The 23,538-nt window shown below is 39.7% G+C and overlaps 1 protein-coding gene across 1 annotated transcript; it reads left to right on the top strand.

The window, feature by feature from the left end:
• Positions 1-6,386: 6,386 nt before the first annotated feature.
• LOC135532668 (gastrula zinc finger protein XlCGF17.1-like) lies at positions 6,387-11,042 on the top strand. Its single transcript, XM_064960139.1, has 2 exons — positions 6,387-6,914; positions 7,494-11,042. The coding sequence occupies exons 1-2, from the start codon at positions 6,812-6,814 to the stop codon at positions 8,507-8,509; spliced, it is 1,119 nt and encodes a 372-aa protein (XP_064816211.1). The 5' UTR covers positions 6,387-6,811; the 3' UTR covers positions 8,510-11,042.
• Positions 11,043-23,538: the final 12,496 nt, after the last annotated feature.

Here is a 23,538-nt window from a genome sequence, read left to right on the forward strand (position 1 = left end):
TGTGCAAGTTCTCACTTAAGATGAGAGAGGCCTGTAATTTTCATCATAGGTACACTTCAACTATGACAGACAAAATGAGAAAAAAAAAAATCCAGAAAATCACATTGTAGAATTTTTTTATGACTTTATTTGCAAATTATGGTGGAAAATAAGTATTAGGTCAATAACAAAAGTTTATCTCAATACTTTGTTATATACCCTCTGTTGGCAATGACAGAGGTCAAACGTTTTCTGTAAGTCTTCACAAGTTTTTCACACACTGTTGCTGGTATTTTGGCCCATTCCTCCATGCAGATCTCCTCTAGAGCAGTGATGTTTTGGGGCTGTTGCAGGGCAACACAGACTTTCAACTCCCTCCAAAGATTTTCTATGGAGTTGAGATCTGGAGACTGGCTTGGCCACTCCAGGACCTTGAAATGCTTCTTACGAAGCCACTCCTCCGTTGCCCGGGCGGTGTGTTTGGGATCATTGTCATGCTGAAAGACCCAGCCACGTTTCATCTTCAATGCCCTTGCTGATGGAAGGAGGTTTTCACTCAAAATCTCACAATACATGGCCTTATTCATTCTTTCCTTTACACGGATCAGTCGTCCTGTTCCCTTTGCAGAAAAACAGCCCCAAAGCATGATGTTTCCACCCCCATGCTTCACAGTAGGTATGGTGTTCTTTGGATGCAACTCAGCATTCTTTGTTCTCCACACACGACGAGTTGAGTTTTTACCAAAGAGTTCTATTTTGGTTTCATATGACATTCTCCCAATCTTCTTCTGGATCATCCAAATGCTCTCTAGCAAACTTCAGACTGGCTTGGACATGTACTGGCTTAAGCAGGTACTTCCATTTCCTAATAATTGCTCCCACAGTTGATTTCTTCAAACTAAGCTGCTTACCTATTGCAGATTCAGTCTTCCCAGCCTGGTGCAGGTCTACAATTTTGTTACTGGTGTCCTTTGACAGCTCTTTGGTCTTGGCCATAGTGGAGTTTGGAGTGTGACTGTTTGAGGTTGTGGACAGGTGTCTTTTATACTGATAAGTTCAAACAGGTGCCATTAATACAGGTAACGAGTGGAGGACAGAGGAGCCTCTGAAAGAAGTTACAGGTCTGTGAGAGCCAGAAATCTTGCTTGTGTGTAGGTGACCAAACATGTATTTTCTACCATAATTTGCAAATAAATTCATTAAAAATCCTACAATGTGATTTTCTGGATTTTTTTCCTAATTTTGTCTGTCATAGTTGAAATGTACCTATAATGAAAATTACAGGCCTCTCTCATCTTTTAAAGTGGGAGAACTTGCACAATTGGTGGCTGACTAAATACTTATTCCCCCCACTGTATAAAAATTCAGCCAAATCGTTGTCCAAAAATACCGATTTCCGATTGTTATGAAAACCTGAAATCGGCCATTCCGATTAATCGGTAGACCTCTACTTCAGATCCCACTCAAAGCTATTGACAAAATCCAACTTGAATGTGTACACCGCTTCGGACAGAGAGGTCAAAGGTATGAATGCCCAATCGTTGCCAAATTTGCTTCATTTAAAGCTAAAATAATGGTTAAAAGCCTGGGTAAAAGACTTGCTGGGACCAAAATTGTCATGAATGATCAGTTTCCGAAGGAAATTGCAGAACGGCGTAAAGTTCTGTATCTAATTTTCAAAGAAAATAGATTAAAAGGGAAACAGTAGCTCTCGTCGTTGATAAACTATATATTGATAACCAGTTGTTCAGAGACAAAGACTACTCCATGGTTATTTAAATAATTACAAAGTTCTCATAGATGAGGAAAATAATGAAACACAATTCTAGCCCGATTTATGGATTGTAACAATACAATAAAAAAAGCTTTTGTATATATCTTCACCTGTAACTTATTGGAACACACAAGCACTAATTCAACATGGTAAAGATAAAAACCAAGTAAACAGAAGGCACAGTATGTGTGGATGTGCTTATTATTTTAATTTTATTGTTTTGTTTGGGAAAGTTGGGATAATGGAACCATTCCATATCCCAGAACCAATGTATTGCTGTGGGCGGGTATGAGCAGGTTGTCAATGTTGTTCAGATGATGGATATACTTTTATAATGAATTATACTTCTTATTTATTTATTGTCCTATCATGGGGAACTACATATAATTTATTTTAAATCTAATTATTTATTTATAATCCTAATTTAATGGTACGGTCCACAACCCTATACACCCACCTGAATGACCCAGATACTAAGGAGAAGTCCCTAACTGTTTTGTGGGCCTGATGTAATAGGTCTGTATGCAGCCAAAATGCAGTCAGAGATCTAGAGCAGCACTGCCCCCTCAACATTCTGAGCCTGCATTGCAGGGTTGGTCCTGCAAAGCCAAAGGCCCCAAAAGGGAGAGCATGCTACACAAGGAAATTCTCAAAGCTGCTAATGAGAACCTTGACGACCTTGTACCTAGCCAGTGGGGATTCCGGTGGGGTGCCCCCACCCAGGCAGTGGCAGTGCTGGCAACACTAGCTGCAGTAACCCATGGGGAGAGGGTCACACTGACATTCAGAGAGGGGGTATATTGTGACCCTGGTGGCGCAAAATCAAAGTCTGACTGCATGGAGATGCTTGGGAATATGGTCAATACGGGTGACTGTATTGTGGGTGTTTCAGGGAAAAGGTGTACATTTGACCTCCATCATCTAGGATGTGACAATGGTTCATAAAATCTCTCAATTTCTGCCCATTTTGTTTTTGCTGTCTTGAAGGCCTTCTCATACAGCTGCAACTGTAAGTGCATTTGTAAATCAATACCTTTCTTGAGTTGGGCTCTGGGATGGTGCAACTGTTGAGAATGTGAGTTCATGGTTGTGTGGGGGGAAAGGGTTGAGTGTGGGTGTATGTGTGTATCCCACAAATGTTGCGAAGGAGTAAAAGATGTTAGGGACGATAGAGGATGATCCAGAGCTATATATATAATACAAACCGGGGTGAGGGCGATGGAAAGGCATTTGGCAGTTGATCTACTTCAACTCGGTAAATGGAACTGTGTGCTCTTTTCGAAGGATGGATCCCAATCTGTTCAGGGCTATGGGATACGGGGGGTCGGGGTGGTCTGCCGGGCATTGGGATGACAACCCAACTTGGGATGAGGGCTTTTAGCAGGTGGAATAGTAGGGACCAATTGGAGGTTTACCTAGTAGCAATGCAAATATCATGGTACAGCTATATGGACACTCAATCATCATGTAATGGTACGTTTATAAACATATATTTTGATAAATAGAATTGAAAGTTGTCTCATTATGATAAGTGGTGAAATAAGTATAGCCAGTTATAATTGTAATGGCCTAGCACTGCCGCCCCACTGGAAATTCAAAAGGGGTGATGGTTTTAATTAACGGTAATTTTGATCCAAATGTACAAATAGTCCAAACAGATTATCAAGGTAGATGGATTATTTTAAATATGTTATTGGACAATAAACAGATATGGCTTATTAACCTATACGGTCCGAATAATGATGATCCAAGCTTCTTTGAAAATATATATAAGAATTTATCAACTCTACAAGCAACACTAGACTCTATTATTATGGTGGGAGATTTTAATACGATCTTAAATACCTCTATGGACCGGAAAGGAAATCGCACTACAAAGTATCACCCTCAGGCACTTAAGGAATTAGTGGATTTATGGAGACTTAAATACCCTGACCTCGTAAGATATACATGGCGGAGGCTTAATCAAGCTAGTCGTCTTGACTACTTTCTTATGCCATTCTCTCTGGTACCAAAAGTTTAAAAAGTGTTGATAGGGGACAGAATGCGGTCGGATCATCACATTATTGGTATATATATATATATATATATATATATATATATATATATTACTCTTACAGAATTTCCACGTGGGCGAGGATATTGTAAATTTAATCAAAGCCTACTAGATGATAAATTGTTTAGAGCACGTACAGGAGAATTTATAACTGACTTTTTCAGACATAACATAGGTACAGCAGATCCCCTTATTGTATGGGACACTTAAATGTGCCTTTAGAGGCCATGCAATTCAGTACTCATCTATAAAACAAAAGCGATTTTTAGATCAAGAGTCCATATTATTAACAAAGGAAATTGAAGGACTAACAGTACAGTTAGATAGCAATAAAAACTGTACCATAGAGGCACAGAATAAGTTAGAGGAAAAACAAAAAGAAATGGAGGAACTTATTCAAGAAAGATCCAGTGTAATATATTATAAAAAATAAAGCAAACTGGATGGAATATGGGGAAAAATGCACCAAATTCTTTTTCAATCTTCAATATAGAAATGCTACCAAAATAAAGTATTAAAATGATGGAGTCACGCATGATTCACCAAATGATATTTTGAAAGAGGAAGTGAAGTACTTTAAGAATATGTTTTCGTTTCAGGCTCCTCCATCTCCACTAACTGAAACTAATTGTATGGATTTTAAAATTAACATCGGTACAGAAAGACTCATGTGAAGGCCAAATTACAGAGGAACTGCTTGATGCAATTGGGGCCTTTAAGGATGGGAAAACTCCAGGGCTGGATGGCGTACCAGTGGAAGTATATACGTTTTTTATATATATACTCAAAGGACCATTATTAGCATGTTTTAACCACTCCTATAAAGATGGTAGATTATCAGACACACAACAAGAAGGTCTGATATCATTATTACTGAAACAGGACCCAAGTGGTATATATAAAGATCCACTCCATTTAAAAAATTGGAGACCTCTTACACTTCAGTGTTGTGATGCAAAAATCCTAGCAAAATGCTTGGCGCATAGAATTGAAAAAGTATTGTCAGCTATTATTCATAGTAATCAGACTTTTTTTTTACATGGACGATACATTGGAGATAATATAAGACAAGTACTGGAAACAATAGAATACTATGAAATATCAGGGACACCAGACCTGGTTTTCATAGCTGATTTTGAGAAGGATTTTGATAAAGTACGAATGGAGTTTGTATAAATGCCTAGAATATTTCAGTTTTGGGAAATCTCTTTATATAATGGGTTAAAGTTATGTATAGTAACCCTAGGTGTAAAATAGTAAATAATGGCTACATCTCAAAGTTTTAAACTATTTAGAGGAATAAAACAAGGTTGTCCACTATCGGCATATCTATTTATTATTGCCATCGAAATGTTAGCTGTTAATATTATATCAAACAATAATATTTAGGGATTACAAAATCTGTGGCTTAAAAACTAAGGTGTCATTGTATGCTGCTGATTTTATGTTTTCTTTTAAAACCCCAATTAGTCTCTCCACGGCCTCATAGAGGATCTAGATACTTTTGCTATTCTCTCTGGATTAAAACCAAATTATGATAAGTGTACTATATTACGTATTGGATCACTAAAAAATGCAAATTTTAAAATTACCATGTAGTGTACCAATAAAATGGTCTGACGGAGATGTGGACATACTCTGTATACAAATTTGGTTAGCAAGCGGCGATGATCCAGATGAAAAGGTTCAGAGTTTGCTGGTAGGAATCCGGAGGATATGGAGAGAAAAATAGGTCCGGTTTGCTCTGGTTTGAAATGCGTTGTAAGAACTGGCGAGAGCTGTCCGAGCTAAAGGTAAGCTGCTGACCGCTAGCAGTGGTTAGCTGACTGGTAGCTAGTTAGCTAGTTAGCTTCAGTTGAGGGATTCCAGTTCTGAGGTAAATAGAAATACTTTAGGAATAAAAACAGATCCACACCACATTGGGTGAGGCGGGTTGAAGGAGAGTATTTGAAGTTGAGGTTTAGTAAAATTATTAAAAAGAATGTGAAGAAAACGATGTACATGGGACAAGACAAAGACGACTGACTGCTACGCCATCTAGGAACTGAGTGGATGTACATCATTTTCTCAAGGTAATTTAATAATCAAATCAATTTATTTGAGATTTCTGAGTTCGTTTTACATGCTATTGGTTTTGTGTAAAATTCACGAGCTGGGAAAATGGCGGCGCCCACTCTGTCTGCGTCAAAGAGAGGCAATTTCATGGTCGCACTACTGTTTTGAAGCTGAATGCAATGATGATCAGTTTCCTACATGTGTACTAATATTCAGACACATTCAGTTTCTATCTTTGTCTATAAATGTTAATATGGTGTGAATGGGAAATACAATTGGTTTTTGATTTAAATAATACAGTGAAGACAAGGTTATTCAGGAAAATCGTACATAGTGCTGCCTGAAACATACTGCAACCTTGTACTAAATGGTTTTTGAGTCGTTTATTAATTTATTTAAATCCAAGAAGTCTACTATAGGTTAAGTTTAGTTACGTTGTGTAGCGTGTACTTTGTCTAATTTGAATGAATTCTTGTTTTGTTGTCAATGCTTACCTACCCATCTATTGAAATGAGATGGACAGGAGCTCACTGGAGCTGAGTACCAGCACCTCAATGTTCTACTGCTTGAGCTGATGTTCCTCTTATAGAATATTACCTCAACAGTATTGTGGAGCTCCTGCATCTAAATATAAACAGTACCCCACCACCTAAAATGAGTATCAAACTATTTCAGTCCAAGTTAAGCACTGAATTAGATCATTGCACAAGAAAAAAATCAAATATATTTTAATAGAGAGTAAAGAGAGTGCCGGAACAGTCAAGACAATAACTTTTTGTCTGTTTCTCATTGTTACTACAGGACCACTACAATTAAGTCTGAGTCCGGTAACATCAACAGTGAGGACAAACCCAGCCTGCCTCTCTCCTTCCACACTGAGTCCAAACCCACAGTCACTGGGTCCTGATTGTGACAGTGGAGCCCAGTTTGCACTGCAGGATCCAGAGATGGCATCAGTGAAGCTGGAAGACTGCAGTCAAACACTGGAGCTGAATGTCAACATTAAAGATGAAGAAGAGGAGGAGAAGATTGGGAAATCTTTTTCTCATGGTAAGAGCAGGTTCTAACTAAGTTAATTGTTCGTTCCGACTTCCAACTGTATGAAAAGTTGCAGTAGAACTGTTTCATGATGAACTGTTTCAATGAGAAGATAATGTTACTTCATGCTACTCCTACTTGCATGGTTTGACACCAGTATTGCCAGCATTTGTTTTATTCCCTGGGATATCTGGAGTCCCAATCATGGCCAGATGTGATACAGCCTGGTTACTAACCCTTTGATAGTGATTGGAGGATAATATGGCTTTTACCCACTTTTAGAATAGTTCTGTTCCCTTTCCTTTTGTGCAGTCTACTAATATGAATGTCTCCCGGTACGGCCAGAAGAGGACTGGCCACCCATTTGAGCCTGGTTCCTCTCTATGTTTCTTCCTAGGTTCCTGCTTGCTGGGGAGTTTTTTCGTGGCCACTTTGTTTCTACATCTGCGTTGCTTGCTCTTTGGGGATTGAGGCTGGGTTTCTGTAAAGCACTTTGTGACAACTTCTGATGTAATAAGGGCTACATAAAATACATGTGATTGACATGTATATCACATCAACTGACTGGTTCTTCTGATGTTGTTCACACAGGAGACCATGTTGAGACATTCTCTACATCCAGAGAGGAACAGCAGGAAGCTCACAGAGCTAAGAGGTCTTACCCCTGCCCACATTGTGAGGAGATTTTCCCATTTCTATCAAAGCTAAAAGTACACCTAAAAATACACACAGGAGAGAATCGTTATTCCTATACTGACGGTGGGAAGAATTTCACGACATCCAAGGCTCTGACAGTTCATCAGAGAACACACACAGGAGAGAAGCCTTACATCTGCTCTGACTGTAAGGCGAGTTTCTCTCTACTGCGCAACTTAAAACGACATGAACGTATACACACAGGAGAGAAGCTTTACTCCTGCTCTGACTGTAAGGCGAGTTTCTCTCTACTGTGCAACTTAAAACGACATGAACGTATACACACAGGAGAGAAGCCTTACTCCTGCTCTGACTGTGGAAAGAGTTTCTCTCTACTGGGCCACTTAAAAAGACACCAACATATACATACCGGAGAGAAGCCTTACTCCTGCTCTGACTGTGGAAAGAGTGTCTCTCGACTGGGCCACTTAAAAACACATAAACATATACATACAGGAGAGAAGCCTTACTCCTGCTCTGACTGTGTAAAATGCTTCACAACATCAACTGAGCTAAAAGTTCATAAAAGAACACACACAGGAGAGAAGCCTTACTCCTGCTCTGATTGTGTAAAATGCTTCACGACATCAACTAGGCTAAAAGTTCATCAGAGAACACACACAGGAGAGAAGCCTTACATCTGCTCTGACTGTGCGGCGAGTTTCTCTGTACTGTGCCACTTAAAACGACATGAAAGTATACACACAGGAGAGAAGCCTTACTCCTGCTCTGACTGTCCGGCGAGTTTCTCTCTACTGTGCAACTTAAAACAACATCAACGTTTACACACAGGAGAAAAGCCTTATCACTGCACTGACTGTGAGAAGAGATTCTACAGATTGGGCCATTTAAAAAGACACCAATGTATACATAAAGGAGAGAAGTCTCATCAGTTCTCTCAGACCAGCTAATATTAGACACCACTTAATTCTTATGTCATTAAATAATTGGCAACGTTGAATTCAATCAAATGAAGAAAGCGTAGAACACTCTTGTAATCCTGTTGTTTCTCACTGTGAGAGAACTGTTCAGAGGGAATGGAGCATTATAGAATATTAGCCTGTCTTTACTGATCAGTGTACACCTTGACAGTTTTGGTGAGTTTTGTTAGCATCTACTGTCAAGATATTGAGCTGACCTTGGATTTGCCCTTAAGGTTGAATATCCTTTGTGAGGCTTCTCACAGTGGAGTCTGATGGTTAACTGAGTGGTACTGCTTCACTCTGCAGTTTTCTGTGGGATTGAGCTAGTAGACACAACATGCACTGGGTGTACAAAACATTAAGGACACCTGCTCTTTCCATGACAGACTGACCAGGTGAACCCAGGTGGGCTAAGGAATGAAAACACTGGACACTGGAAAATTGGAAACATACTGCCTGGTCTGATGAATCCCTGTTCCTGCTGTTTCATACTGATGGGAGGAAATGGTGGAAAAAGTACCTAACTGTCATACTTGAGTAAAAGTAATGATACCTTAATATAAAATGACTCAAGTGAAAGTGAGTCACCCATTAAAATACTACTTAAGTAAAAGTATTTGGTTGTAAATATACTTAAGTATCAAAAGTAAAAGTATGAATAATTTCAAATTCCTTCAATTAAGCAAACCAGACGGCACATTTGTCTTTAAAAAATATATATAGTACGGATAGCCAGGGGCAGACTCCAACACTCAGACATCATTTACAAACGAAGCATTTGTGTTTAGTGAGTCCGCCAGATCAGAGGCAGTGGGGATGACCAGGGATGTTGTCTTTTAGTGTGTGAATTGGACCATTTCCTGTCCTGCTAGTCATAAAAAATGTCAAGGGTATTTTGGGTGTCAGGGAAAATGTATGGAGTAAAAAGTACATTATTTTCTTTCGGAATGTAGTGAAGTAAAAGTTGTCAACAAATAAATAATAAAGTACAGATACGCCCAAAAAACTGCTCAATTTGTTATTTAAAGAAATTATTCTGAAAAAAGGGGTGAAATTAAAAAAACAAAAAAATATATAAATAGTAAAGTACAGATACAACTAAAGTAGATCTTTAAATAATTTTTGCTTCAGTACTTTACACCACTGCATGCATCCATGCCGTGTGTCAGCATTACAGGCTGGTGGTGTGTTTTCAGGGCACACATTGGGCCTCTTGATAAAAGTTGAGCAATGTTTGAATGTCACAGGATATCTAAACATCATTGCCAATCAGGTGCCTCCCTTCATGGCAGCAGTTTATCCATCTGCAAGTTGTTTTCTTCAGCAGGATTATGCCACAAGGTTTGCCCAGGAATGATTCCAAGAACATGACAGGGAATTCAGCTTACTGTGGGAGGAGATGGAACGAGCTATTCGGAGTTGACACCTTGGACAGTCTATGCACTGATGAATTGAAGATGTTCTGAGGACAAAGGGGGGTGCAACTCAATATTTTGAAGGTGTTCCTAATGTTTTGTACACGGTGTATATCAGATAAAGATGGGGTGGTCAGTTTTTAGCATTGGTATGGGTGTATTATTTTATTACTAAACTTTTGTTTAATGATTAACAGACTATGAATCTACTACTTGTTTATTAAATTGTCTTTAATACTTGATTCATTATTGTAGTCATTGATGATGAATGTATTTGAAAGACTGTATTGAAGTTAATTCATCTGGTGGCAGGTAGCCTAGCGGTTAAGAGTGTTATTCCAGTAACTGAAAGGTTGCTTGTTTGAATCCCGAGCCGACTTGGTGTAAAAATCTGTCATTGTGCCCTTGAACAAGCCAATTAACCCTTATTTGTCCTGTACCCTTATTTGTCTTGTAAATCTCTCTGGATAAGAGCATCCACTAATTGTCAAGAATGTAATGAGAAATAATGTTTGTTCATACATTTTTTTTCTCTCTTGTGTATAATTAAATGAAAAACTGTTTGAAGTGAAATACTGTATATACAATAAACAACATTACCACTTTGTTTATCCTGGTCAGAGGGACAGGACCATAGTAAACTAGACTATGTAACTGCTGCTGTTAGTAGCCTACAGTCTCCATGTAGTACAGCATGTCAGATCACTAATGATTAGGTGTATAGGCTGCTACATTTCTGCTTATGTCTTTTGGGAGTGATATGTTACATTACATTTACATTTAAGTCATTTGGCAGACGCTCTTATCCAGAGCGACTTATCAGGCTAAGTAACTACGAGGTACATTATTTACCCATTTCAATCTTATACCAACCAACCCTGTGCTTGGTGTGACTGTTATGGTCAGAACAGACCATCTGATATGCCCTTAAATATTATAATATGCAACCTGGAATTAAAATGTAAGAGGACCAGTGCTTCTACAGTGAATCACATTGTGCTGTTTGAGATGTTGTTAGACTGCATTGTATCATTTTTTTCCTCTTCTGAGTGCACTGGTGGGCAACAATGAATATTTCAAATACTTATTTTCCACCAAAATTTGTAAATAAATTCATTAAATCCTACAATGTGATTTTCTGGATTTTTTCCCTCATTTTGTCTGTCATAGTTGAAGTGTACCTATGATGAAAATTACAGGCCTCTCTCATATTTTTAAGTGGGAGAACTTGCACAATTGGTGGCTGACTAAATACTTTTTGCCCCACTGTATGCCTTGATGATAATCAGAAACGTGTATTTACCACATCAAAATCTTAATATTTCACATTACTTTAGAAATTATCTTAAGAACAAGTATAAAAGGTTCACATATGGGAAAAATCATCTATCAATTGTAAATTAATTCACCGTTTCCACAAAAATATGTACCATGATGGTAATGACTTCGCGTTGTGGTAATGAGAGTGTGGTGGAAATCACATTTCATATAAAACAAATGATGAAAAATACCATGAAACATTTTAATGTCACAGTAGTACATGTTTAATTTGATTGAAGGTATAGAACAGACCATTTGTTCCAATTCATCCCAAAGGTGTTCGATGGGGTCAGGCCAATGTGCGGGCCATTCAAGTTCTTCCACACTGATCTCAACAAACCACTTCTGCATGGATCTTGCTTTGTGCACGGGTACATTGTCATGCTGAAACAGGAAAGGGCCTTCCCCAAAACTGTTGCCACAGAGCTGGAAGCACAGAATCATCTAGAATGTCATCGTATGCTCGAGCGTTAAGATTCTGGAACTACATGAAATGAATTATTTCTCACCCTTGGTAGTTACTAACCCTTGTGATAGTGGCAGTTTGGAACTCAGTAGTGAGTTGTCATGTCTAAATGTTGATATTTAACCCTAACCCAGTAACTCAGTAGTGAGTTGTCATGTCTAAATGTTGATATTTAACCCTAACCCAGTAACTCTGTAGTGAGTTGTCATGTCTAAATGTTGATATTTAACCCTAACCCAGTAACTCTGTAGTGAGTTGTCATGTCTAAATGTTGATATTTAACCCTAACCCAGTAACTCGGTAGTGAGTTGTCATGTCTAAATGTTGATATTTAACCCTAACCCAGTAACTCAGTAGTGAGTTGTCATGTCTAAATGTTGATATTTAACCCTAACCCAGTAACTCGGTAGTGAGTTGTCATGTCTAAATGTTGATATTTAACCCTAACCCAGTAACTCCGTAGTGAGTTGTCATGTCTAAATGTTGATATTTAACCCTAACCCAGTAATAGTGAGTTGTCATGTCTAAATGTTGATATTTAACCCAAACCCAATAATTACCATAGTAAGTCACATGAATAGACTTCAAAATCACTCAACCATCCTAACATAATACATCATGTAATTTCAACTGAACCATGATCATATTTGTCTTCTCAGGTCTTACAGCAAGTAAAAATGTATGAACTAAAACATTTAGTCATTACCACCAGATTCTGTCCTTACCATCACAGTTCATTATGTGGTTGTAATGACGTGGTGGGAATAACAATTTTATGACATTTGGTCATAAATAGCAGGGATTCTAGCATGCTAACTCCAGTTGAACAGCTAGCATACAATATATCCTAAATACACATAATTTCAAAAATTAACATAATTTGACGAAATTATAGCCTATTTGGTAATGACCAAATAGACTCCATGACTTCCATGTGCTCCACTGTCACTATTCATATCCATGGTATCCATGGTAACCAAGTACAAACTTTTTGAAAAAAAAGGTTATTGTCATGTCATTTGCTTGTCGTGGTGTTAATGACACAATACTTAGAGATGACTGTATTTTGTGTAAAGAAAGTATCAAATGGCTTATGTACATTAAATGTATATAGTTTCCATGTATTTGACTTTTTAAACAGGTGCATTAAATATTTAGCAATTATCAAGACTTTTTAAAAGTGTCATACAAAGAATAATGTCAAAAGTGGTGTAAGAGAACAAAAACAGACATGACATGCTGAAGAAAAAGAGTTGAAGGTTATTTTAGTATCTACTTAATGGATGTGAAATAAACAAATCTAAATTAGCATTTTATCTTAAAAATCGAACCCTGAAAAAAAAAAATCTGAAATTGTCAGACTCCAGCCACCCAAGTCATAGACTTCTCTCTGCTACCGCACGGCAATCAGTACCGGAGCACCTAGTCTAGGGCCAAGAGGCTTCTAAACAGCTTCAACCCCCAAGCCATAAGACTCCTGAACAGCTAATCAAATAGCTACCCCGACTATTTGCACCCACCCACCGGTGCTACTACTTGTATCTATGCATAACCACTTTAATAACTCTACCTACAAATACATAATTATCTCGACACCGGTGCCCCCCGCACATTGACTCTCACATTGACCCGCTCTTGTTATTTAGTGCTGCTCTTTAATTATCCTTCTCTCTTCCTTTAAGGTATTTTCTTAAAACTGCACTGTTGGTTAAGGGCCTGTAGTAAGTAAGCATTTCACTATAAGGTCTATACATGTTGTATTTGGCGCTTGTGACAAATAAAATGTGATTTGAAAACATGAACTCATTCACATTAGACACAAAGGACAACGTAAGAGCACTTTATAGTAGATTTCCTAAATTCACATAAAATGACTCAAAAACCATGTAGTACATTGCAAGGTTACTGTTTGTTTTAGGCAGCACTGTTACTATTTTCCTGAACATCCGCGTCTTCATTGTATTATTTAAATTAAAAGTATTGTATTTCCGGTTCACATTACAGTAACAGACCGAGTGGGGGCCGCCATTTTACCAGCTCGTCAATTTTACACAAAACCAATAACATGCAACAAAGAAATCTCAAATAAATTGATTCTTTATGGAATTACCTTGTGACATATTTACATCCACTCAGACAAAGCCAAAGTCTCGAGCTATGTGACTTGTAAAATAGTTTACCACGTTCTTCACTCAGTTTGACACAGAAATTACACATCAAACCTTTACCAAAACGTGATAATACCTTAACGGATTTGTTACCTAGCATGGTATGACATGTTCTTTCGACACTAGAAAGTCTAAACGTGTTATTACATACCTGTAGTAGTAAATTGAAACGGACACAAAGGTTATCTTCTTGACTGCACAGTTCTGGCGCTTTCTTTAAACCGAAGACTGGTGCCCGCCTGCCGGGAACTTCCTGTTCCCCCACTACCACACAACCTTCCGTGCATTCCGGGATCCTTGGGATGGCCCTATCCCATGCCACAAGAAGGCGGAAGATGCTACTAATGCCGCCGCCGCTTCCTCAGTGGCGTAAACTAAAGTACAAAGGTAAACAACATTTAAGAGATGACAAAAGCAGTTTTCTTTATAAAATAAATGAATGTTAATTTATAACACATGCTGAGAGCAAATGCACCTCTAACTAAATGTAACTCCAAAGGAACTGTAACATAAGGGATAGTTCAATCAAATTACAAATGTACACATTGGTTTCATCACCCTGTATACAATCCCAAAAGTCTACATGTCAACAGTGAAGTTCTGAAGATGGAGGACTTTCAATACAGCAGTGTTCCCCAATCCTGGTCCCAAGGGGTGTACATGTGTGTTTTTGCCCTCGTACTCACATACCTTATTCAATTCAAAGGCTTGAGTTGCTTAGTTGAATCCAGTGTGTGAGTGTTCGGGCAAAAACAAAAAAGCACACCTCTATGGATCCCCAGGACCAGGATTAGGGTACACTGCAGTACACAGCAAAAGGTGTGATGATGCAAATTACAGGCAATTGTCATTTTCATATCATTATCATCACCATCACACTTTTTGCTTTGTACTGAAAGTTCTTGAAAACGGGATTGGAGTGTACTCATGAACAAAATACTACAATAATTGTTTTGGGGTGAAACATCCCTTTCATAGAGCCTACCACTCTATTAAAGGAGTAGTTCACTATTTTATAACTTGAAGTCCTGAATGTAAGATCACATCAAATGTATTTATAAAGCCCTTAATACAGCTGATGCCACAAAGTGCTGTACAGAGACCCAGCCTAAAACCCCAAACAGCACGCAATGCAGGTGTAGAAGCACGGTGGCTAGGAAAAACTCCCTAGAAAGGCCAAAACCTAGGAAGACACCTAGAGAGGAACCAGGCTATGAGGGGTAGCCAGTCCTCTTCTGGCTGCGCTGGGTGGAGATTATAACAGAACATGGCCAAGATGTTCAAATGTTCATAAATGACCAACATGGTCAAATAATAATAATCACAGTAGTTGTCAAGGGTGCGACAGGTCAGCACCTCAGGAGTAAATTTCAGAAGGCTTTTCATAGCCGATCATTGAGAGTATCTCTACCACTCCTGCTGTCTCTAGAGAGTTGAAAACAGCAGGTCTGGGACAGGTAGCACGTCCGGTGAACGGGTTCCAAAGGCGCAGACAGAACAGTTGAAACTGGAGCAGCAGCATGGCCAGGTGGATTGGGGACAGCAAGGAGTCATCATACCAGGTAGCCCTGAGGCATGGGTCCTATGGCTCAGGTCTTCTGAGAGAAAGAAAGAAAGAAAGAAAGAAAGAAAGAAAGAAAGAAAGAAAGAAAGAAAGAAAGAAAGAAAGAAAGAAAAGAGAGAGAATTAAAGGGAGCATGCTTAAATTCACACAGGACACCGGATAAGACAGGAGAAATACTCCAGATATAACAGACTGAACCTAGCCCCCCAACACAAACTACTGCAGCATAAATACTGGAGGCTGAGACAGGAGGGGTCAGGAGACACTGTGGCCCTGTCCGGGGGTATCATCGGATGGGGCCACAGTGGACCATGCCTCTAGAGACTGCAGGTGTGGTAGAGATACTCAAACAGGAAGGATATAACCCCACCCACTTTGCCAAAGCACAGCCCCCACACCACTAGAGGGATATATTCAACCACCAACTAACCATCCTAAGACGAGGCAGAGTATAGCCCACAAAGATCTCCGCCACAGCACAAACCAAGGGTGGGCGCCAACCCAGACAGGAAGACCATGTCAGTGACTCAACCGACTCAAGTGACGCACCCCTCCTAGAGACGGCATGGAAGAGCACCAGTAAGCCAGTGACTCAGCCCCTGTAATGGGGTTAGAGGCAGAGAATCCCAGTGGAGAGAGGGGAACCGGCCAGGCAGAGACAGCAAGGGCGGTTCATTGCTCCAGTGCCTTTCAGTTCACCTTCACACTCCTGGGCCAGATTACACTCAATCATAGGACCTACTGAAGAGATGAGTCTTCAATAAAGACTTAAAGGTTTAAAGGTTGAGACTGAGTCTGCATCTCTCACATGGGTAGGCAGACCATTCCATAAAAATGGAGCTCTATAGGAGAAAGCCCTGCCTCCAGCTGTTTGCTTAGAAATTCTAGGGACAATTAGGAGGCCTGCTTCTTGTGACCATAGCGTACGTGTAGGTATGTACGACAGGACCAAGTCGGAAAAATAGGTAGGAGCAAGCCCATGTAAGGCTTTGTAGGTTAGCAGTAAAACCTTGAAATCAGCCCTTGCCTAAACAACAGGAAGCCAGTGTAGGGAGGCTAGCACTGGAGTAATATGATCAATTTGTTTTGTTTCAGTCAGGATTCTAGCAGCCGTATTTAGCACCAACTAAAGTTTATTTAGTGCTTTATCCGGATAGCTGGAAAGTAAGAGCATTGCAGTAGTCTAACCTAGAAGTGGCAAACGCATGGATTCATTTTTCTGCATCTTTTTTGGACAGAACATTTCTGGTTTTTGCAATGTTACATAGATGGAAAAAAGCTGTCATTGAAACAGTTTTGATATGTTCGTCAAAAAGAGATCAGGGTCCAGAGTAACGCCGAGGTCCTTCCCAGTTTTATTTGAGACGACTGTACAACCATCAACATTAATTGTCAGATTCAACAGAAGATCTCTTTGTTTCTTGGGACCTAGAACAAGCATCTCTGTTTTGTCCGAGTTTAAAAGTAGAAAGTTTGCAGCCATCCACTTCCTTATGTCTGAAACACAGGCTTCTAGCGAGGGAAATTTTGGGTCTTCACCGTGTGTCATCAAAATGTACAGCTGTGTGTCATCCGCATAGCAGTGAAAGTTAACATTATGTTTTCGAATGACATCCCCAAGAGGTAAAATATATAGTGAAAACAATAGTAGTCCTAAAACGGAACCTTTAGAGTTGATTTGTCAGAGGACAAACCATCCACAGAGACAAACTGATATCTTTCTTTCATTTCGTATACATTGTTTGTCTTCAGGAAGGCAGTTAGTTGCTGCACAACAGCTTTTTCATTTTTTTTTGAGAGGAATGGGAGATTCGAAAAAGGCTGATAGTTTTTTATATTTTCTGGGTCAAGGTTTGGCTTTTTCAAGAGAGGCTTTATTACTGCCACTTTTAGTGAGTTTGGTAAACATCCCGTGGATAGAGAGCCGTTTACTATGTTCAACATAGCAGGGCCAAGCACAGGAAGCAGCTCTTTCAGTAGTTTAGTTGGAACAGGGTCCAGTATGAAGCTTGAAGGTTTAGAGGCCATGCTTCTTTTCATCATTGTGTCAAAAGATATAGTACTAAAACACTTAAGTGTCTCCCTTGATCCTAGGTCCTGGCAGAGTTGTGCAGACTCTGGACAACCGAGCTTTGGAGGAATATGCCGATTTAAAGAGGAGTCCGTAATTTGCTTTCTAATGATCATGTTCTTTTCCTCAAAGAAGTTCATGAATTTATTACTGCTGAAGTGAAAGCCATCCTCTCTTGGGGAATGTTGCTTTTTAGTTAGCTTTGCGACAGTATCAAAAATAAATGTTGGATTGTTCTTATTTTCCTCAATTAAGTTGGAAAAATAGGATGACCGAGCAGCAGTGAGGGCTCTTTGATACTGCACGGTACGGTCTTTCCAAGCTTGTTGGAAGACTTCCAGTTTGTTGTGGCGCCATTTCTGTTACAATTTTCTGGAAGCTTGCTTCAGAGCTCGGGTATGTTCTGTATACCAGGGAGCTAGTTTCTTATGACAAATTATTTTAGTTTTTAGGGGTGCGACTGCATCTAGGTTATTGTGCAAGGTTAAATTGAGATCCTCAGTTAGGTGGTTAACTGATTTTTTTCCTCTGACGTCCTTGGGTAGACAGAGGGAGTCTGGAAGGACATCAAGGAATCCTTGTGTTGTCTGAGAATTTATTGCACGGCTTTTGATGATTCTTGGTTGGAGTCTGAGCAGATTATTTGTTGCGATTGCAAACATAATAAAATGGTGGTCCAATAGTCCAGGATTATGAGGAAAAATATAAATTAAGATCCACAACATTTATATCATGGGACAAAACTAGGTCCAGAGTATCACTGTGGCAGTGAGTAGGTCCGGAGACATGTTGGACAAAACCCACTGAGTTGATGATGGCTCCGAAAGCCTTTTGGAGTGGGTCTGTGGATTTTTCCATGTGAATATTAAAGTCACCAAAAATTTGAATATTATCTGCTATGACTACAAGGTCCGATAGGACTTCAGGGAGCTCTGTGAGGAACGCTGTATATGGCCCAGGAGGCCTGTAAACAGTAGCTATAAAAAGTGATTGAGTAGGCTGCATAGATTTCATGAATAGAAGCTCAAAAGACAAAAACGTTGTGTCATTCAAACATTGCAGATCTTTTATCAAGGGGCCCAATGTGTGCCCTGAAAACACACCCCAACGCCTTCACACCACCACCCTGCAATGCTGACACACGGCATGGATGCAGGCAGTTGTGTAAAGTACTTAAATAAACATTATTTAAAGAACTACTTTAGTAGTTTTTTGGGGGGTATCTGTACTTTACTATTTATATTGGTGACAAATTTTATTTCACTACATTCCTAAAGAAAATGTACTTTTTACTCCATACATTGTCCCTGATACCCAAAAGTACTTGTAACATTGTTTATGATTAGCAGGACAGAAAATGGTCCAGTTCACACACTTGTCAAGATAACATCCCTGGTCATCCCCACTGCCTCTGATCTGGCAGACTCACTAAACACAAATGCTTTGTTAGTAAATGATGTCTGAGTGTTGGAGTGAGCCCCTGGCTATCTGTAATATAAAAAAAACAATAAAATTGTGCCATCTGGTTTGCTTAATTTCAGGAATTTGAAATTATTAATACTTTTACTTTTGATACTTAAGTGTATTTACAACCAAATACTTTTACTCAAGGAGTATTTTAATGGGTGACTTTCACTTGAGTAATTTTCTATTAAGGTTTCATAACTTTCACTCAGTATGACAGTTAGGTACTTTTTCCACCACTGGATGTATGTCCTCGTGGTTTCCTCCAAACCCCAGTCCTCCCATCAGCATGAAACAGCAGGAACAGGGATTCATCAGACCAGGCAGTATGTTTCCAATTTTTCAGTGTCCAGTGTTTTCATTCCTTAGCCCACTGCAACCACAGTTTCTTGTTTTTTTGCTGAAAGCAAATGGGGATCCATAATAAACACACAAAAATGACATTATTAACGATCATAGCTTTTAACCTGGATTCACCTGGTCAGTTTGTCATGAAAAGAGCAGGTGTCGTTAATGTTTTGTACACTCAGAGTATGTTGTTGTGTCTACTAGCTCATTCCCACAGAAAACTGCAGAGGGAAGCAGTACCACCCAGTCACAGAGGATATTCAACCCTAAGGTAATCGCAATGTCTTTACAGTAGAAACTAACAAAACAAACATTCCAAAACTGACAAGGTGCGCACTGATCAGTAAAGTAAAGAGAGGATAACATTCTACAACACTCCCTTTCCTCTGTACAGTTATCTCATAGTGAGAAACTACAGTTGAAGTTGGAAGTTTACATACACCTTAGCCAAATACATTTAAACTCAGTTTTTCACAATTCCTGACATTTAGTCCTAGTAAAAACTCCCTGTTTTTGGTCAGTTAGGATCGCCACTTTATTTTAAGAATGTGAAATGTCAGAATAATAGTAGAGTGATTTATTTCAGCTTTAATTTCTTTCATCACATTCCCAGTGGGTCAGAAGTTCACATACACTCAATTAGTATTTGGTAGCTTTGCTTTTAAATTGTTTAACTTGGGTCAAACGTGTTGGGTAGCCTTCCACAAGCTTTCCACAATAAGTTGGGTGAATTTTGGCCCATTCCTACTGACAGAGCTGGTGTAACTGAGTCAGGTTTGAAGGCCTCCTTGCTCGCACACTCTTTTTCAGTTCTGCCCACAAATGTTCTATAGGTTTGAGGTCAGGGCTTTGTGATGGCCACCCCAATACCTTGACTTTGTTGTCCTTAAGCCATTTCGCCACAACTTTGGAAGTATGCTTGGCATCATTGTCCACATAATTTTCTATTTTGTGAAGTGCACATATCAGTCCCTCCTGCAGCTCTTCCTCCCAAGCACCCCCACAACATGATGCTGCCACACCCCGTGCCAACTTCACGGTTGGGATATTGTTCTTCGGTTGGCTTGCCATTAAACCCCTACAACTCCTCCCCCTCCGCTCTCCACTGGCTTCCAGTTGAAGCTCGCATTTTCCTCCAAACATAACGATGGTCATTATGGCCAAACAGTTCACGGTTGGGATATTGTTCTTCGGCTTGCCTCCCTTTTCCTCCAAACATAATCTGTATGGCCAAACAGTTCTGTTTTTGTTTCATCAGACAAAAGGACATTTCTCAAAAAGTACAATCTTTGTCCCCATGTGCAGTTGCAAACCGTAGTCTGGCTATTTTATGGTGGTTTTGGAGCAGTGGCTTCTTCCTTGCTGAGCAGCCTTTAAGGTTATGTCGATATAGGACTCATTTTACTGTGGACATAGATACTTTTGTACCTGTTTCCTCCAGCATCTTCACAAGGTCCTTTCTTTGTTGTTTTGGGATTGATTTACATTTTTTGCACCAAAGTACGTTCATCTCTAGATGACAGAACGCATCTCCTTCCAGAACATTATGACGGCTGCGTGGTCTCATGGTGTTTATACTTGCATGCTATTGTTTGTACAGATGAACGTGGTACCTTCAGGCATTTGGAAATTGCTCCCAAGGATGAACCAGACTTGCGGAGGTCTACATTTTTTTGTCTGAGGTCATGGCTGATTTCTTTTGATTTTCCCATGATATCAAGCAAAGAGGCATTGAGTTTGAAGGTATGCCTTCAAATGCTTCCACAGGTACACCTCCAATTGACTCAAATTATGTCAATTAGCCTATCAGAAGCTTCTAAAGCCATGACATAATTTTCTGGAATTTCCAAGCTGTTTAAAGGCACAGTCAATTTACTGTATGTAAACTTCTGGCCCACTGGAATTGTGATACATTGAATTATAAGTAAAATAATCTGTCTGTAAACAATTGTTGGAAAAATTACTTGTGTCCTGCACAAAGTAGATGTCATAACTGACTTGTGTCATATATATATATATATATATATATATATATATATATATATATATATATATATATGTAAACATTCATACACATAGCTCATATATTATTCAATGCTAAGCTAATCTGCCTGACTCAAGTCATTTCACGTACCCCTGCTAAAACAGGAACCAGGTCACTCTCCCTGCAATAAAACTACCCCCTCAGCTCTGATGTTTCACGACCCCCTCTGCTCTCCTGTCTCACTGTCCCCTGACACACAAATATCTTGTTGGATAAAACACACATCCCCCTCTACTGGTCGAGTGCTCAGAGCAGAAGGCTCTGCTCTGCACCAATGGGACCCCTGCTATGGCTAGAGCAGATCCGCCTCCAACCCTTCGGGACCAGTCAGAAGACCGACACGACAAGACTCCACCTACATATTCCATGTATAAAATCTACTGTGACCAATATCTAGGCCTCTTTTTCACCTGACTCCTTACGGAGTTATATGAACTAGATCCGTGCACGTTAAACTGCGGGACAAGATATCTTTTGACTCAATAAAACTGCCTTTTGTTACAACTGAAATCCACTCTGTCCAGCGCCCGTGATTTGGTCTCGACTCTCCAGTATTTAAACACTAACACTTGCCAAACCTAAAGTTTATTATCAAGAAATTTGTGGAGTGGTTGAAAAACTAGTTTTAATGACTCCAACCTAAGTGTATGTAAACTTCCGACAACACCTGTATATATATAAATATCCGTGCCCGCGGACTACAGATGTCCTGTTCAGTTTGATAACCTGAAGATGAGGAAAATTAGTGCAACGTCTGTAATTGATTTGAATGAAAACAAGGTTTCATTGCACATAGTTATTGACCTCACAATAAGCCATATTCAAGTAATTTACACAACTTACATTACTATGAAGCGGTAGCCGTGGAGATGAACAACACATGGGTGCTGAAAGTAGGCTAATTGGAGAAGGTCTATTTCGTTTAAACAGTCTTCAAATTAAACTGACTTTAGGCTACTAACAGGAGCGCTTTTTGTTGGCGCATATTCCTTCCAATTCAAGGAAGCAGAGGTAGGCCTATATGTAACGGATGTGAAACGCTAGCTTAGTTTGCGGTGGTTCGGGCTAAAATACCGTTTCAATAGGTGACGTGACCTGCTCTGACACCTTGAAGTAGTAGTTCCCCTTCCTCTGCATGGGCCGCGGCTTTTGTGGAGCGATGGGTAACGATGCTTCGTGGGTGACTGTTGTTGATATGTGCAGAGGGTCCCTGGTTCATGACCGGGTATGGGCGAGGGGACGGTCAAAAGTAATACTGTTACATATACTTGTTTGACAGACTAAATTATAGGCTATTATCCATAGATTCTGTCAGCCTATTCCTTCAGTCACCATTAGAGTTGAATATTTTCCCGGGATTTTACAAATGTGCCATCCTGAGTGGGGCAGTGGTCTAAGACACTGCATCTCAGTGCTTGAGGCATCACCACAGACCCTGGTATGATTCCAGGCTGTATCACAACCGGCTGTGATTGGGAGTTCCATAGGGCAGAGCAGAATTGGCCCAGTGTCGTTCGGATTAGGGTTTGCCCAGGGTAGGCTGTCATTTTACTTGTAGTTCTTTATGATAGCCACATTAGCAGCTAATTAGCATTTCATTTTTGAGCAGGTTGAGAGCTTCAAATTCCTTGGTGTCCACATCACCAACAAACTAACATGGTCCAAGCACACCAAGACAGTCGTGAAGCAGGCATGACAAAACCTATTCCCCCTATTGCATCATTGCCTGTTACGGCAACTGCTCGTCCTCCGACAGCAATGCACTACAGAGGGTAGCGCGAACGGCCCAGTACATCACTGGCGCCAAGCTTCCTGGACATAATTATATCTACAGCTGAGAAGTTTTTGGGCCTCCAAGACTTCACAGACTACTGTCGCCAGAAAATGTTTCACCCTTAGAGGATCTGCACCGCGACTGCTGTGTTAATGCTTATCAGTTGCCATGTACAAAGTATCAAAATACTAAAATACAACTTAAACCGGACTCTAAAATTATTTAATTTAAAAGTTAATTGTATTTTTTTTAATCACGGAAATAATTAAAAAATATGGACAAATAAATAAATAATGAAATGTTAATTATATACAGGCGCCCGTGTAATCATCTGCCAGAGAGTAGCCCCAGTCGTCCCGAGCCCCAAGTAATACATTTGGGCC

Source organism: Oncorhynchus masou, unplaced genomic scaffold, assembly GCF_036934945.1.
Source record: "Oncorhynchus masou masou isolate Uvic2021 unplaced genomic scaffold, UVic_Omas_1.1 unplaced_scaffold_1980, whole genome shotgun sequence".
Classification (NCBI taxonomy): domain Eukaryota; kingdom Metazoa; phylum Chordata; class Actinopteri; order Salmoniformes; family Salmonidae; genus Oncorhynchus; species Oncorhynchus masou.